Source organism: Numida meleagris, chromosome 1, assembly GCF_002078875.1.
Source record: "Numida meleagris isolate 19003 breed g44 Domestic line chromosome 1, NumMel1.0, whole genome shotgun sequence".
NCBI lineage: Eukaryota > Metazoa > Chordata > Aves > Galliformes > Numididae > Numida > Numida meleagris.
Genome location: NC_034409.1, coordinates 6516202 through 6534050, shown reverse-complemented (window position 1 = coordinate 6534050; position 17849 = coordinate 6516202). Strand labels below are relative to the sequence as shown.

The window sequence follows — 17849 nt, the reverse complement described above, 5'->3', positions numbered from 1 at the left end:
ACCGACAAATCTATTTTGTATTACACGGTGCACACTGTGCTCTGTATGAGACAACTTCTACACAAAGCCAGCTCTCTCGGGTTGACACAAATCCTTGTGGGCATCTTGCTGCAGAACACAGAGGTCTGGGAAGTGCTGGTTCAAGTCATGCGCACATGATGCACATGGGGTTAGCCCAGGCATGTCCAATCTGTGGCCCATATGCTACGTGCGGCCTGGCTCAGCCCATCCCACAGATGCCCCCTTGCCCTGCGTTATAAGGGCAGCAGCTCTTCCCTAGTGAGTGGCCTGGCTTGGCCCCAGGCACGCACCCATTGCTCACAACAACCCAACAGCGCTGTGTGATGTGCACTATCTGGACTGAAACCAGGGCATGGCGAGGGCTCAGTACAGTCCTAACCCAAGTTATGGCAAATAATTGTACACATTCTGATACAGTGGCTAAAGAAAATCCTGTGAATAGCAAAAAATGTGCAGCCTTGCTTTCTGTTTTGATAAAGGAATTTGAGAACAAGTTTCAAGACTGCTGAAAAATTCATCAATTTTTTGGTATATTTGTAACTCTATTTTCTGTTGACATAATTACATTACCTGCAAATTTTCAAAAGGAATGTATAAAGTTGCAATCAGATATTCAACCCAAAAACTGATGATGTCTCTTTACTGGACTTTTATAAGACCTGTCTTACCAGAGAAAAATATCCCTCACTTCACAATCACACCTTTTTTTGTGTCATCTCTTTTTGGCAGTATGTACATTTGTGAGCAATTATTTTCAAGGATGAAGTACTGGAAGAGTAAAATTTCATCAAAAACCTGTGATGAACATCAATGTGTTCTCAGCAGAATTCACTAAGAAATGCAACCATCTCCATTGAACCAAACTGATGCATTTCACAAAAAAAAGGTCAACTACCCCAGCAGCTTTATGGTTTTGTTGTCCTCTTACTGTAGGTTCTAAGATAAAAGTTAATAAGATGTTTTGTTACTTATACACATGTCATGGTTTTGTGATTTTCGGTTATTGGTATTCCACATCATAACATCATGTAGTGGATGTACCTAGTTCTCAGAAGAGAAAGACTACTACAGTCCCCACAGTACTTTTCTCCTCTGTTACCATTTCCAGCTGGAGGGAAAAGATAAAAGCTCGCACTATAAAAACTTGCAGATCACGAGACCTCGTCCCTTTTCCGCCCGTCTCTCGTCTTGGCAGCACCTCGCTCTCCAGCCGTCTTATCATCAGTAGTAGAGTAAGGCCTACGTTGATTTTGGGACATTCTCTCTCTCTGTATTGGATTTGTCAGCTTAAATTGTAATTATATTATATTATAGTGTGTTGTTTTGCATTCCGATATTTTATTTAGTAAATTAGTTTGTTTCTCCTCAGATTGTTGCTGCTGTTCTTTGCTCTCAGGGCCATCTCCTTACCGTTTTCCCCTTTTCCCTTTTCCCGGGGCATGGACCCGTGGATCCCCCGTCCCCTTCATCATGGAACTGGGCTGAACGCCCGTAAACCGTTGACAACACATTAACTATATTACACATTTTATATGAGGCCCAAGACAATTCTTCTTCGCTTGATGAGGCCCAGGCAAGCCAGAAGGCTGGACATCCATGGGTTAGCCCATGACACAAGGGCCTGATACCCCATTTCTCTGCAGCCTTATGTGCTTATTGATCCCTGTTTGATTTTGCTTTGATTCAGGCAATAAACACAAGTGGAGGTCAAAGCCCTTGTCCAAGTGGGGTATTTTCAATTCATTTTCCAGACATCACTATGGCCGGAATCTGGCCCTATGTCTCAGCTGTAGGGATGCACCTGGGATGACATTTGGAAACAGCTTCCTAAAGTGCAAAGGTGATCTGGCACATCATTTCACTTGGCTTTTTATAGCTTCCAGAGCTCACCTGTAAAATTCCACTGTCTATAAAATACAAAAGGCAAATTTGAACAAACTGCAAATTTGCGTGGAGGTTCCCAGTTCCCATTCACATTCCTAGGATTTGAAAACACTTCTTTCAGGTTGTTTTTTTTTTTCCTATTCTAAGAGTGGAGAACGAAGAAATGCATCAGGAATTAACTGTTTGGGAACCTCATTCAGAGTACAAATTGGTGAAACTCTTCTATTGAATCTTGACTCCTTGCTCCCATATCATTCCCCCTTTCTCCTGGATTACTCAATCATAAAAACATTCATGTGCCCATGTGCCATGCATAAATATATTTACTATTTAATGTGCATATGTATTATGCCTTGTTGGGAAGGGTGGAATACTACAAGTGTTGTGATCCCAAGGAAGAAGCATTTCTGTTTTGTTACATGACAAGTCATAGAATCAAAGCATTGACTGTATGGCTTAGGTTGGAAGTGACCTTAAAGATCATCAAGTTCCAACCCCTCAAAGTCCTACTGACAGGGCTGTAGAAAATCTTCTAGTCCCACCATAACAGACACTAGGCAACTTCTTTGATCAGCAGCAATTCCTCAACAATATTCAATTGAAAGAGGAGAAAGCATGAGGAAAACTGCTTACCAAACAGCTTGATCACCTACTCAAAAATGCACCACTATTGTTTCAATACAAAGTGACGCGCAGCACTGCAAAGCAGTTTCTAACTAACTGTTCTCTCCCAGCACTGCCTTTTAGCTCTAGATAGCAATGAGGTATTTACATAACTCAGCAAAACTGATGATTTTGCTTCAAAAATGTTATTTCATTTGGGCTCTGCAGCAACTCAGCAGAAGTAGGCTCAGGGAGGAGATGCTCTTTCAGGATCCTCTAAGTGAAAAGCTCAGCCTGGAAGAGGCTGAAAGAAGTCTTGTTTGCTCATGCACTCTCCACATGCAGGAGGAACAAGCTGCCTTATCGCCTTGTTTTTTTGTCAGCTTACTTTCACTGTGATTCCTAGGAAAACCACAGTGCACGAACAGGCAAGGATTGGTTGTGGTTCCAGCAGGCCTGATGAATAATGCTGTGGGCTCAGGTACTTACAAGTAAAAAAATATACAGACAGGGATTTCCTGAAAGCCATATCCAGCATTAACTCAGCAGCTGCACTGATACTGGAGGCACCCAGCATGACCATGGTTCTCTACATTAGTTTTAACCTGCCATGGCTAGCTTCTCCTTTCTCTGGAGTTGCTTTTTTTTGTTTTAATTTCCTTTTTATCCCCCCATACTTCAGAGAGGTGGTTTCCAGCCTGGGGTGTGCAAACCACTGGGGAAAAAATTAGAAGTACTTGCTTATTCAAATGGTTGAAAGCTACTGTTAGAAAGCCATTTCTAGAATAAGCTCCTGGGCTTTCACTCTCTCATTCTCCTAAATACAAGAAATAAATTGCCTTCAGCAGTCAAGGAGCTGATTCCCTCACCGGAATCCCTCTTTCTGCCCAGTTTCCAGGTACTCCATGTTCTTGGCTGTGGGTCTTTGTCATATCTCACCCCCACAGCTTCACTATCCTCCCAAATCAGCTCTCTCTACCTCTCAGTTATTCAAACCTAACAGGAGCACTTACTTAATAAATGAAGATAAAATGCAGCTGAGGTTTATCAACAAATCAAGTGCTCTTTTCAGGATTACACTTCTCTGCAAATGCATTTTTCCTCTTGTCACTCTCCCCATAAATCACAATGTGCCATGAGAACACTTCTTAGCTGCAGAGTACACATGGACAAGGACTCCAAGCACCAGCCAGTGTCTATAAAGAAAAGCTCTACTCAAACTCTGCTTATTGAAAATAGACAGATTACACAAAACAAGAACCCATGTGGGGAGAAAATTTAACTAAGATTTTTTTAATACATCAAGAAACACACAGAGAAAAGAAGTCAGTAAGGAAGTTAAATCCAAACAAATTAGAATTAGAAGGGTGTTTTTAAAATTAGGAATGTAGAAGATGCCTTCACAGTTCCAGTGAATAAAAGGAGATGTCCTGACAGACAAAACCGTGGCTATCTTCCTAACTACTATGCCGTAGTCAAATCCAGTTATCAGTATCTAAGCAGAGTAAACAGACAAAATACCACAGCACACACAGTGCAGAGGATCACACTGCATGAGTAAATTTCTTTTTCTAGAATTAAATACATGTTTTTATAGGGGTGGATTAATTTTAAGTGGCTTACTTAAGCCCACATTCCAGTTCAAAATGACCCCATACTTTTGGGCTGTTTGGGTCCTGTTTGGTTTTTTTTTTTTCCTTGAAAACAAATGTATATTTCTCTTTTACAAAAGAGTCTTTAATAGGTTTCCAACATGTTGCTAGACATGTTCTGACATGCAATTAGGGTTAGAAATACAATCCATACCAATGAGTCTGTAAGCTCTGTACTTTGAGACGCTTCAGGGTGTGCCCAACCTCTGAGGTGCTGCCTTCAGGGGAGCAGAAAGCCAAGGACCATGCCAGGAGGGATCACAGTGCTAACCAAGGGACTCCCATGACCAGGTCCTAAGAGACAGGGCTGACTTTTTGGCTTACAGTCCAAAGTGAAGCCCAAAAACGGAGAGTAGTTTTATCCTACGTGGATGTAGTGGGCATAAATATGGTACAGGAAATTTTACAGCTGAATATCAAAATTAAAAGGTCTCCTAACATCCCCAATCCAGGGTTTTCCGTGGGATCTAGATCCCTCTCCTGTGCAGATGCTTTTAGAAACGCAACTTAAATCTACCTGAGACACAGGTGTGACACAGTCTGTATATGACCCATAATCCAGGTCTCTACAGTTTATAAGACTTCCCTGTATGTAAATTAATGCAAAGCATAACCTTCTATACTCATCAACATACCCTTTCTACAAAATCCTCCACCAGTTTTACTGCTAATACATTTACCTTTATCAGCTACACTAGGAGATTATATGCCATTAAAATGAAACAAATCAAATCATGTTCAGAAAGAAGTGGTGTAGGTATTCCCAGCTTGAATAGTTATTTAACACTCATTTACAGGGAAAAAGATGGTGAAAAACTGCCAGAAATATTGACATTAATCTTCCATTTCAAGAGCAATTCAAAGTGATTCCAAATATAGCCGGTCCTATTAAGAAAACGGCTCTTGGGTACGAGTGCAAACTGTGTCACCATAAGAAAGAAAATCAGAAACATATGCTTCCAATGAAAGAAGGAATTTTAAACCAAGTCAGCAACTCAGAGCCGCCACAGTTATTCAGAGCCAAGAGGAGAAAACTTCTACGTGCCATCTCCATCTTTTCAGGGTGAAGTTTGATGGTGAACTCTGTGCCCGGACTTCTCATTTCTAGAAGGAAAACTACTTCTGCACCAGCAGCAAGACCGAGAATAAAACCCTTTTTTGTAAGATGGAGACCACATTCCTGTTATACAAGCATTTTTGGATTCCCTTGTTCCAGATCTACAGCTACATGGAAGGAAGAGGACAGAGAAGAGGACATGGCAGGTCCCTGGCAGATTCCCCCTCTGCAGGGTGAAGTCAGGACTCAGTCACAGCAGCCCAAATCAGCTGCAACACCACAAAACCTCACTGTACCACCTATAACCCAGAGATGGTGGAGAGCTACCTCAATGGGAAAGCCACACTCCTGTGTTGGCTGAGCTGTGCTGGAGTTACACGGGCTTAGAGATGGGATAACTACCTTTGGAACAGTAAAGCCACACTGATTTGTGAAGTACTGGGAAGAAGGAACTGATTTTTTGGAGATAGTAGTTTAGGAAACATTGGAAACAGGAATGGATGCTGTACAGCACATCTGCTGTGTATAAGGCCCTACGTGCTCACTGTGTGACCGCAGAAAGTAAAAGCCCACAGTCCTCAGCTTAGGGCTTCTTTCCACTTTTGCTTTGGGCTGAAATTCTCAAGGGAGCCTCAACAAGTCATGTAACCAAGTTCAGCAGCTTTGAATTTTCCTATTGACCAGAATAGCATTAGATCATATTACCCACGTCTATTTGTTAACGACAAGCGCTCATTTACCCATGCCGATGCCGCACGGCCTGGATGCAGGCTTTGTGCACCATATAAGGGAAGGCCAATGCCTTCAAGATCTAAATGCTGCAGGGCACACAGCAGCTCTACCCACAAGAAATGTTCTCACGTGCCCAAGGAACACAGAAGGAAAAGTTTCAAAGTTCATCCTGAGGGTTTCTGCTTCCCTCCCAGCACCCACGTACAGGAAAGGTAAAAGCAGACAGCCATCACAGTTAGAGTAAGATTTTATCTTTGCTAAAAAGATAAAAAAAACCTAGCATTTCTGTATAAATGCAGATTAAAGCTGCATGTGGAACATGCCATATTCACATATTTGTTATGACTCGCAGAAAGAGCATTTAAAAACTAACAAAAAGCCCTTTCCCCTTTGTTTGCAGTTAGAAATACTGTATTACCCCTTCTAAGAGAAAAGTTGTGAACAGCTGCTGTTTTCTGTTCTAATTACCAAGTTTACAGCAGACATGGGATAACCAGATTGCACTGCTCTAGAGCGTGTCTTGGCAAAGCATACGATGCCAAATACGGCTGCTGCATGCGGACTCCTCTGTTTTTGGTGGATGGAGGGAAAAAAAAAGAATGAAACAATGAAAAAAATAAGCGCACATTGATGTATTTTTCAAATAAGTGCGTCAGCAGGGGGCAAACCTTGTGCCCAGTGCCCACCCTATCATGGCCTGAATCAGCTGAGGATGCACAGACACATATGTGTAAATCCAGAAGGGTCTCAGTTTAATCCCTGGTGCGTCAGTCAAGACAGCAGATATCACAAAGGTATGAAGATATTTGAAGCAGGCTGTTATTCCATTTGGTGGAACCCAAATGGAGTATATATAGAAATTTTGGGCTAATCTCAGGAGGAGTCAGTGCTGGTGTGCATAAACATACCTAGCATCTGCCTTGCATTTGTTGGTTGTTTCTGATTCAGTGTGGAGCTATAAAATACCCTAGATTATTTGCTAATGCTTCTCGCTAATATTTCCAAAGTTTTGATCAAACTTTGAAGAAAAAGAAATCAATTCTGTTAAGATAGTATAGATGCATTCAAAAAAGATGGTTTTGCCTCTAAGAGAGCTTGAGTTCACCTGTGCCTGTTCCCTTGGGGAAAAAAAAGCAGTAAGAAGGCAATAGCATTCCTATTTAATGTAATGCCCAATAATTTTAGTTTGACAAAATATCTGGCAAAGTAAGAGCTAGCTGCCATGTGTTCTTAGGGAAACGATTTTGTAGTCCACTTGCAAATTGCCAGTACTTAAACTAACCCACAGTTTTGAGCACTTACAAGGATTAAGAGCTAGGCAATATATCTGATAGCCAGAGACACAGAAACATGGATGCAAAGAAGGAAAATATTAGGCTTTACTTTCAAAACTGATTTGATTAATAGGTTTAAAGTCATGTAGCTGCAGAAGCATGACCCCATAGCATGGCCAGTCTTACATCAGTGTAAAACAAATCTATTCTGCTTAAGCCAATGCCATATAAATACAAGGTATGTTAAAAAATAGAATTTCTGATTTTTTTTAAAATTTAATTAATTTGTAACAAAATCATCATTTTTTCCTTGATCAAAGATGAAATCCCTAGCTGCATACTTCTTATTTTACTTTTTTTTTTCTGCTAAACTCCTGGTGAGCACAAACTAAGTGTTCTATTAGTAAGCATTTTAAGATTGAATCAATATGTGGTACAGATGACAACAGCAGGCTTAGTTGGCCAAATACCAATTAATCTATGCAGCTGTCAACCCAGGACATATTCAAAACACAGAGGTAGCTGCTAGGTTTAATGTGGTGCAGCTGAATATGGGACGGAGTGCAAATATTTTCCCATTTTCTTATGGTCACAGCCAGCTCCTTGTGCCAAACTCTGGCTCCAGGCATGTGGAATCATGACCTTAACAAGAGAGAAGATGTAATTCATCTTCTATAGATGAAAATAGAAGGCAGAATCATAGAATAGGTTGGGTTGGAAGGGACCTTAAAGATCTAGTTCCAATCCCCTGCCATACTCAGGGCTGCCCCTCACCAGCTCAAGCTGCCCAGTGCCCCATCCAACCTGGCCTTGAGCACCTCCAGGGATGGGGCACCCACAGGTTCTCTGGGCAGCAGTACCAGTGCCTCCCCACCCTCTGAGTAAAGAATTTCTTCCAACATCAAAATTAAATCTCCCCTCTTTCAGTTTAAAGCCATTCCCCCTTGCCTATCTCAATCAGAATGTGTAAAAAGTCAGTCTCCCTAATGTTTATAAACTCTCCTCAAGTATCGGAAGGCTGCAATGAAGTCTCCCCAGAGTCTTCTCTGCTCCAAGCTAAACAAGCCCAACTCCCTCAGTCTTTCTTCATAGGAGAGGTGCTGCAGCCCTCTGAATAAATTTGTGTTACTCCTCTTGATCTGCTCCAACAGCTCTATGTCCTTCCTGTGCTGGGGGGCTCAGACCTGGATGTAGTACTCCAGATGCGGCCTCACAAGGGCAGAGCAGAGGGGGACAATCCCCTCCCTCTCCCTGCTGGCCACCCCTCTGTTGATGCAGCCCAGGTTACAGTTGGCCTTGCGAGCTGCAAGAGCACACTCCTTGCTCATGTCCAGCTTTTCATCCACCAGAAACCCCAAGTCCTTCTCCGCAGGGCTGCGCTCAATGAGTTCTTCTCTCAGGCTGTGCACGTATCTGGGACTGACTCGAACCAAGTGCAACACCTTGCGCTTGGCCTTGTTACACCTCATTAGGTTCTTGTGTGCCCACTTTTCAAACCTGTCTATGTTCCTCTGGTTGGCATCCCTTCCTTCTCTTGTGTCAACTACACCAATCAGCTTGGCGTCAGCAAGATTGCTGAGGATACACTCGATCTCACTGTCTATGTCGTTGATGAAGATATTGAAGAGCACCAGTCCCAAGTTGGATGCCACTCGTCACTGACCTCCACCTGGACATAGAGCCACTGACCACAACCCCCTAGAAGAGAGTTGCCAGCTGAGGTGTTTAAATTCACACTGAGTTCATCAACCACAAAACTGGCCCAGCAATAACCCTAACTGGTCTAATTCTACACAATGGAGGCCTAAAATGCAGTAGCTTGTATTCACAAAGCATTTTAGCATGCTCCTAAGAGTAAACAACTGCTTTAGACAAGGAGTGCTTACAAAAACTGTCATTTCTGATAAGATTTCTGTTTCTACCTTTCTGAACTGACATTTTTGGAATACTTGTTTTTTTTTTCCTGCCTGTACATTCTGATCCACTTAGAAATGCATATCTGATGATTTCCTAAGCAAGTGAGATGTGAGCTCAGACGCAGCTGTGTACCTTGAGGAAGCTTCCAGCTGGCCGGATGAATCCTACCTTGCATTTACTTCTTTTACTTTATGCAGCACTTTGAAAATTATACCCTAATTCACCACTCTGCAAGGCTATATGAATTAACACCATGGATTTTAATAGCAAGAAAGCGAGATAAAGGAATATCCACTGAGGTGCTTGGACTGTGCATGTAAATAACATTCATCATTAAAGTATGGCCGTTGTGTGGTTAAGCTGACTGGCTTCACAATAGCTTAATATTTAACATTGAATTCCTCTAGTTAATGTTTCAAGATTAAATTAGAAAAAAGGAAAATGCAATTTGTTGGTAGCATTTTGACAATGACATCTTCACTTTACAAATGCCATGAGGCCTGTAAGCAGCCTTTCAAACAACTATTTTGCTCAGTGAAGCCGCTTAGGACCATATCTTCAGCACTAATGCTTCCTTGGAAGATTTGGACTGCAACAACCTGTGAAAACACTTTCCCTGTTATTACTGCACCACTCAACAGCTTGCATCCTCTAAACACAACTCCACATCTACCATGGCTTGGGTTGGCCGAACAGATACATGTCCTCCCATGCAAAGACTGGGTGCTCCATGAGGCCCAGCTGGAGGCAGGTGCTCACAATAAGGCAACTCTTCGCTTTGAACATGTGGAAGTGACAGAGACCTTACGCGTCCAGATAAAAGCTGACTCATTTATCAAACTGCTGGATCTTATCAAAGAGTCTTTATGCCTCTTGACAGTGTGTTCTTTTTGGTAACAGACAACAGCACATGTAATCAGGAACTTGTATCACTGCAATACGATCGCATCCATCTTCCTGAGTAATAAACACATGAAAACAGGGTATGTTTTGTCATTCTTTAGCTAAAAGCTCTGAAAGGACCCCAGCTTTGTGCTTGCAGCTATGCAGAGGATGGGCTCCGCATAAAGCAGACACTAGCCGCAGCTTACGCTAAAAATCACATTCTGCTAATTTGAAAGCACCCCGGAGTAACTATTTCAGAAAGCAGCTGTTTCTTCCAAAGTGCACCAAATTATTTCTCAAGCGGGAGCTCTGTGCTCTGCTGTATGCTTATCCCCCTGGACCTGCCCCCATCTCTTGGGACCCATCTTTTTAGATGAGTCAGGGCACAGGCTGACCTTGAAGAACAGTTATGCAAGGGACGTTTGGTGAAGCACCACTCCCCAGAAGGAGCACAGCCATTCCATCACCCGGAAATTAGGCTGCAGCTTCTCACACTGTAGCCTCATTCAAGGAACACAGCAGTCTCTGAGCATGCTGCAGGAGGGCAGGCTGAAACACTGAAACCTGCACACCACTGGAAAGCTATTGAGGAGCACGTTGCTTGTAAATAACACTGTGTATGAAAAGAGAAGATATCACAAATTTTGTTTGTGTTTACTATTTCCTTTCTTGTTTAACGTATTTTAGGACTTTTAAGATGCCGTGATCTGCTTCCCTACATCAGCTTATATCTAATCTCGCATGAAATACGCTCTGGGCAGTCCTGGCTGCAAAGTCTTCCCCTGCAAAGTTTCCAGCATCTCAGTGATCAAAAATGGTGTCAGCTTTGTTTCAGATTTCACTGTTTTGTTTTTTTCCACTGGTGTGAATTCTTTGCAGCAAAATGAGCTGCTTAGCACAAAGTCAAGCAGCAGTGCCAAGACAAAGCTATCTTATGCCATACCTATATATATAGGGTCAGATTCACTTTTGCCTGACATGCGAGAAGGGCGACTCATGCTGTTTGCATTTCCTTCATTTGGATGATGATCTCATGGTCTAAAGCTGATGTCAGCTTTGAGGTAAGCCCAAACTGCCCCCTACCCTGAGTGTTGTAGATCTTGGCTCTTTTCCATGTCTAGCTTCTAGGGGCCATGCCTGCAGTAGTGCCAAGCACTAACTGTGGCCCCCTGCCCACCCGTATGCAATGCCAACAAATATATCCTTGGGGCAGTCCTGTTCTTCGACTGCTGACATCACCATCACAGAATCATAGAACGGTTTGGGATGGAAGGGACCTTAAAACCCCTCCAGCTCCATTCCCCTGCCATGGGCTGGTTGCCCCCACCAGAATAGGCTACCCAGGGCCCCACACAACCTGACACTGAGAACCTCCAGGGATGGGGCTTCCACAGCTTCACTGGGCAGCTGTGCCAGTGCCTCAGAACCCTCTGAGTAAAGAATTTCTGCCTAACAACTTACCTAAATCTCCCCTCCACACAGTACCACTCGCCTACCTGGGGAACCCCGATCCATCCTCAGAATCCTGCTGGGGATGCAGATTTTGGGAAGCCCTAGTATTTGCAGCTGGCAGGGCTCAGAGCTCAGGGAGGGCAGACCCAGCCTTCTGTCACCCCAGCACTACTGCAACGGTGTGTGCAAGCCAGGTTTTAGCTAGTAAATCTATGTAAAAGCTTTCTCTGAAAGTGATTACTTAATAAAACAACCAGCTGTCTCTTCAGTTCTTGCTGAGGCAGCCTCTCCTCTCACCATTATTCACAGGGTGGGGAAAAAAAAGGGAAAATACAGCAAGCCTGTTTTGTCTATAGGGTAAGCAAAACTTCAGAGAAATGATTTTATCTGACAGACAGAGGTGCCAAGTGTTTGGGTTTTTTTAATTACTTTTTCCCTTTCTTAACAATCCCATTCATTTCTTTAAAGAAAAAGAGCTCTTACCACTGGAGCATCAAGAGGTAATTAGTCATTAACTACTTAAACTCCAATCCCACAGTCGTTTCCTTATACATAAGTTATACAACCTAATTACCACTGCTTTTACACTAACACTCATCACCACACAGTCTGAGTGTCTCCTCTTCAGTTTGTCTGGTCCTGTACTCCAGCTGGGTGACCTCTCATAGAAGAATAATTTCCATTGGAGAGCATTGGTGGGCACCAGCAGAGCCTCTGGATTGGGATTGGATTGGGAAACTGGAGTATGGGACCACCTAGGCCTGCAAGGGCTTTGTTTTTTGAATCAAAAACACCCGATAGATTGAATAGGAGGTTCTAACCTAAAAAGTCACTCAGGAACGTTCATCCAAATTAATGAAATGCCTAAATTTGCGTTAAAGTGCATTAAGTTTCTGCTTGAACAGTTTTATTCAGAATTAATGTAGCCTTTTATTTGGAGTTAAATTGCACAGAAGAGTTTAATAAGAGATAACTAATGGGTTTCAAAACTAGGTGCGGATTCAGCTGCTTGGAGACTATGGGGTGCGCCTGGGATGGATAAGCCCTTAGAGAAGTAGGAGTTGAGGACAGAGGTTTTAGGAGAAGTTTGTCATCAACAGGCTACCAAAAAGGAGTAAAACATAGAATTGTGGAATCATTAATGTTGGAAAAGACCACTGAGATCATCTAGTCCATTCATCAACCCATCCCCACTAAACCATGTCCCTCAGTGCTGTATCTGCCCTTTTCCTGAACACTTACAGGGACAGTGACTCCACCACTTCCCTGGGCAGCTGCTTAACAGGGAACATGGCTCCAGCCTGCATTTAGGCATGGCTCAGATTTGTAATAAGGAATTTAATGGTGCCGCTCCCTGAGGATCTAGGAGATTAAAGAGCAGATGAGAATGGGGACATATCTAAATAGTTTATAAAATATTTTTTAAATCCCTGTTCAGCAGAAACTGAAGCAGTCTGATTTGCTAGCCTAAACAGCATCTGTTTAACAAGACTTTAATTTGTACGTGTGGCTGCTAGGAAGTAATCAATACACTTGGGTGCATTGATTCTTCCCTTTGCCTTCCCCTGACTCAGCACCAAATCAGTGCAGGTATTGCCTAGCTAGAAAGTTTATTTGCAATAAACAGTGGTGTAGCCAAGAAAAAAACCAAGACATAAGAAAAATAATAATCAGGCATATTTTTCTGTCTGACTCGTACAAGATTGTTCTACTTCTCTAGAGCCTCAGACTGGTGCCTTGCTGCATCCCAGCTCTTCACACCACCTACTGCCTGCAGAAACCCGTCTAACAGCCGATTCATCCTTCAGCATGTTCACACCTGCACAATTACCATACAGGGAAGAAATTGTCACTATTCTACAGCAAACAATGGAAGAGATTGCATTTCCCCTTCTGCTTAAAAACAGAAACTTGTTGCTTCCTGAGCAGGTTATGAAACTCCCCACATTTCAGGTCAGAAGAAGTTTGTGTAACCCAGTGTGGTATTGTTCCTCATGGAGAGCTAGTTCACAGAGTTGGAGCATGTCCAGAGAAGGGCAGTGAAGCTGTGAAGGGTCTGGAGCACAAGTCTTATGGGGAGTGGCTGAGGGAGCTGGGATTCTTCAGTCTGGAGAAGAGGAGGCTCAGGGGAGACCTTATCGCTCTCTACAGCTCCCTGAAGGGAGGTTGTGGAGAGGTGGGGGTCAGCCTATTCTCCCAGGTAGCAGCGATAGGACGAGAGGTGATGGCCTCAAGTTGTACCAGGAGAAGTTCCAGTTGGACATTAGGAAAAATTTCTTCTCAGAAAGAGTGGTGAGGCATTCGAACAGGCTGCCCATGGAGGTGATGGAGTCACCCTCTCTGGAGGTGTTTGAGAAAAGGGCAGATGTGGCACTGAGGGACATGGTTAGCAGGCATGGTGGGGATGGGTTGATCTTTGGATTAGGTAAGTTCAGTGGTCTTTTCCGGCCTTAATGATTCTATGATTTTTCCCCTGCTGCAAAGCATCCCTTTAGGCCCAAGTTCAGCAAGGTAAGCTCAAACAGTCCACTGATTTCACAGGGATCAGTTATCATCCAAAATTAGACACATGCTTAAATGCTTTGCTGAGAAGAGGCTGAAAGAATTTGTCAGTCTGAAGCTCCTGGATTAGCTGCAGGCATCACTCGTGCCAGCAGTGCACCCAGCAGCAAGCTCCTTCCCACTATGTCCCCACCCAGCAGAGTCTCTGGGGAATGTTGCCATGGATTTCCACGGGAAACAAGAGAGTCCATATTGGAAGAACCCTGTTAAGGTTGCTAGGCGTAAATATTGACTTAACGGCTCTTCCGTCTTTTTTCTTTTTTAAGAACAGATTTGTTGGCCATGGAAAAATAAAATGTTGGAGTGTGCATGATTCACTCTGGCACTGGCACAAACATGCAGATCAGTTGGCTGGCAGTTCGCTCCTCTGTTAGCAGAACATCGCTTCTAAAATGTGTCATTTTGTCTTGGCAGCAACAGTGGCCAAGCCCACAGACAGAGAGTATCCAAAAGATAAAATCTCCTAGCCTACCTTCCATGACCTCTGCACGGGCACCACCAGCCTTCCCCAATACAGAGTATTTGGTTAGCACTTCCAATGGGTTTTTAGGTGAGACACAGGGAAGAGTTGGCAGGACACCGCAATGGTTTTGCACTGAAAGTCCAGACCAGAAACTTCCCCTCTTGGACCCACTCTCCTGCATCTGCTGACATGGGAAATGAAAGCCAAAGGTTCTGCAGGTGAAACTTGTTCAAAAAATTTTGGCTGTTTCACAGACAATAAATATTTAAGACAGAAGACATTTCAGGTCATGCTGGAAGGCAGCAAAAGAAATGAGACAGGATCTAAGGGCTTTTACAGAATCACAGAAGCGCTGGGGTTGGAAGGGACCTCTAGGGATCATCAACTTCAACCCCTGCTACAGCAGGATCCCTACAGCAGGTTGCACTTTTGTTATTACCTTCATGCTTTCAATTCTGAATTCAAAAGACATTATTAAAACATGACTTCAACAGACAGCGTCATGCAAATCCTTCTCCATCTCGATTCTGTCTGGGTGATTTTGGCAGGACTGACACTGGGACCAATTTCTTCCAGAGGGTACAAAGCACACGTGACATTCATGTGTATCAGTTCTGGACATGGTCAGCACCATCTACTTTAGTGGGCATGGTGGTGATGGGTTGATGGTTGGACTAGATGATCTTAGTGGTCTTTTCCAGCCTTAATGGTTCTATGATTTTTGGGGACAGTCAGAGATCAGAAAATGTCTGAAGAGGACACAAAGAGTTCTCTTGCATTTCAGCTTTACAGGGAGTCCTCTGGGACTTTAATCCCATCAGAGCTTAAGCACTCCCCAAAGACATAATGCAAAAATAGAAAGGGAGAACAGGATGAACAAAAGTGCATATTTATATTTGCTTTGCATCCATCCTCTGCAGCTCTGCACAACCCTCACAGGGAACAGGGACAAATCCCTCTGCCAGGCATATGCATGCATCCTTTGCGGAAGTGGCCAGTTAGCACATGGCATGGCATGGCATGGCTGTGGCAGCCTGGGGCTCTGGCATCCTACCCACTAATCAAGCAACACACACACGTGCCATCCCTACTTGGTAGAAAGCTACCAGAAACAAAAGCAGGACACTCAGATACCTTTGGGGCTTAACAACAGCTGCTCAGGACCCACTTCATCCCTTTCAAATCTACTTCTACTAATAGCTTTAGAGGCAGATAATTCATTGAACAGAGGAACAGGTTGATATCTCCTCTCCTCAACAGTAGAAAATAACAAACTGGATCTAAGTGCTTCCTTGGTGGTGCATACAAATTCAGTGCTGTGTCTGCTAGCAAAGATGTCTATTTTCAGAATAAATACAATGACATGCAAAGTTTGTATTAACAACAGCATAGTAGAAGACATCAGATTAAAAAAAAATAAGAGATCTTTCTTATGACCCTGGTGAGCATAGGATGAGAGACAAAGTAGAATGAACTGTATGAAATTAAGGAATTTTCTGCCCACAGACCTGGTTTCAGCTGTGATAGAGTTGATTTTTCCTTTACACTCTCTCGTGTGATGCTATGTTTTGGCTTTAGGAGAAAAACAATTTTGATAACACTGATGCTTTAGTTGTTGCTGAGCAGTACTGCACAGAGCTGAGGGCATTTCAGTTTCTCAGCTTCTCATACTGTCCTGCCAGAAGGTCAGATGTACCTCTCCACAGGATGGGTTATCACCATCACCTACAGCCACCTGTAGCACGCTATAAGTTTCATAGCAAACAGTGTATAATCTACATTGAGCACTCGGAAATAACAACCCTGCTCTTACTCTCCTCAAAGCCAGTGATCCAACTGTTGACATTATTAGTGGGAAAGGGCTTGGCAGGGCATCACAGGTTTTAACTCCAGCCTAACTCCTCTTCAGCGTCACTCTGCAGTCATCTGGATTGGCTTAATACAAGAGAAAAACAGAGCATCTCTCAAAACATTTTCAGCCTCATTTAAATACAGGCGTTCTTGTCTTCCTGTGACAGGCTGAACAACCTACCAGTCACACTTGCCAATCACTGCTCCTGTTCCTTCAGTGCAGAAGCATAAGGGAAGCAAAGAAGCAGAAATGAAGGTCTGGTACTTACTTCCTCAGGACTGCAATTTCATTCTCTATGCTGCTTTCCTTCCCCTTCAGTGCCTTCTTGGGAATGCACTTGACTGCAAATAGTTTTCCACTAGCTCTTTCTTCAGCCAAAACAACTTCAGAGAATGCGCCCCTGAAGGAAGAAAAGAAAAGAGAAGAAAAGCTCAGGTTTTAAGCGGTGTCATTTCCTTGGAAGCCATTAACTGAAATTAGGGAATTGAATATCGCTCTGGTGGATTCTGATAGCTGCACTTGTTAATCACAGCAATACCATTACGAAAACGCAGTGAAAGATGCTCAAATATATGCAGACATTTACATTCACACGAAATATTAAAGGCTTACCAAACCCAACAGTATTAATAAAGAACTATAGTCCAGCAGAGGTTTGAGCAAAGACTGAAAATTTGAAAGCACCACTTCCACACACAGGAGCACAGGCTGTAATGTGGCTGCTGATCTGACATCTGAGGAATGATGCACTTTTCCTCTTTCTGAGGTTTTTGGAGGTTGGATTAGCAGTCCCTGGGAGTAAAGGGACCTCACCGGCCACCAGAGGTCAGGGCCTCCACTGTGCTCCTCCCTGGCAGCCCCGAGCATCTCCTCACCCCTGACTCAGACAGGGAGGCAGTGACAGAATTCCTCTCTGCACACAGAGTTATTCCACAAAACAAAACGGCCGCGTGTAATCGCTAAAGCCAAACAATCGGATTAAATCACAGGTCCAAATGGCCGCCTTAACAGCGGCCTCCCCGCAGTTGCCCCAGAGAGGATTACACAAATAAAGGATACAGAAACACCATCACACAGCAGCCAGCCACTAACTGCCGAGAGTGGGCAGTGCTTCCCCTTCATTAGGTTATTCCATAACGGTATTATTTCTTGCACTCTTCCTCCAAAGCATCTGCAGCTGACTAAGAGGCCAGGAATACATTATAGGCCTATGTGCTTTTACTGTTCTCCTGCTGCTTTTGGAGTCTTTGAGCATCCATGGATGGACACCGAGCAGGATTAGCTCATCACTGGTTTAGCACTGAGGTTGTGGGCAAGGCAGAACATTGGCCTACTGAGGACCAGCAAATCCCCCTTACTGAAGCACCTCAGTTGCCCAAGAAGCACCAGAACCACACACTTGTCTAACCAGATCCTAAACTCTAATTCCACCAGCAGAGAATCATAGAATGGCTTGGGTTGGAGGGACATTAAAGCCCACTCAGTCCCAATCCCC

The 17849-nt window shown here is 43.5% G+C and overlaps 1 protein-coding gene across 1 annotated transcript in view; it reads right to left on the bottom strand.

Moving 5' to 3' along the window:
- The window catches only part of CAMK1D (calcium/calmodulin dependent protein kinase ID), a 228886-nt gene that overhangs the window by 114635 nt on the left and 96402 nt on the right, over nt 1-17849 (bottom strand). The window contains exon 2 of the mRNA XM_021384390.1: nt 16623-16754. Coding sequence (XP_021240065.1) covers nt 16623-16754 — 132 coding nt within the window. The remainder of the gene's footprint in view (nt 1-16622; nt 16755-17849) is intronic.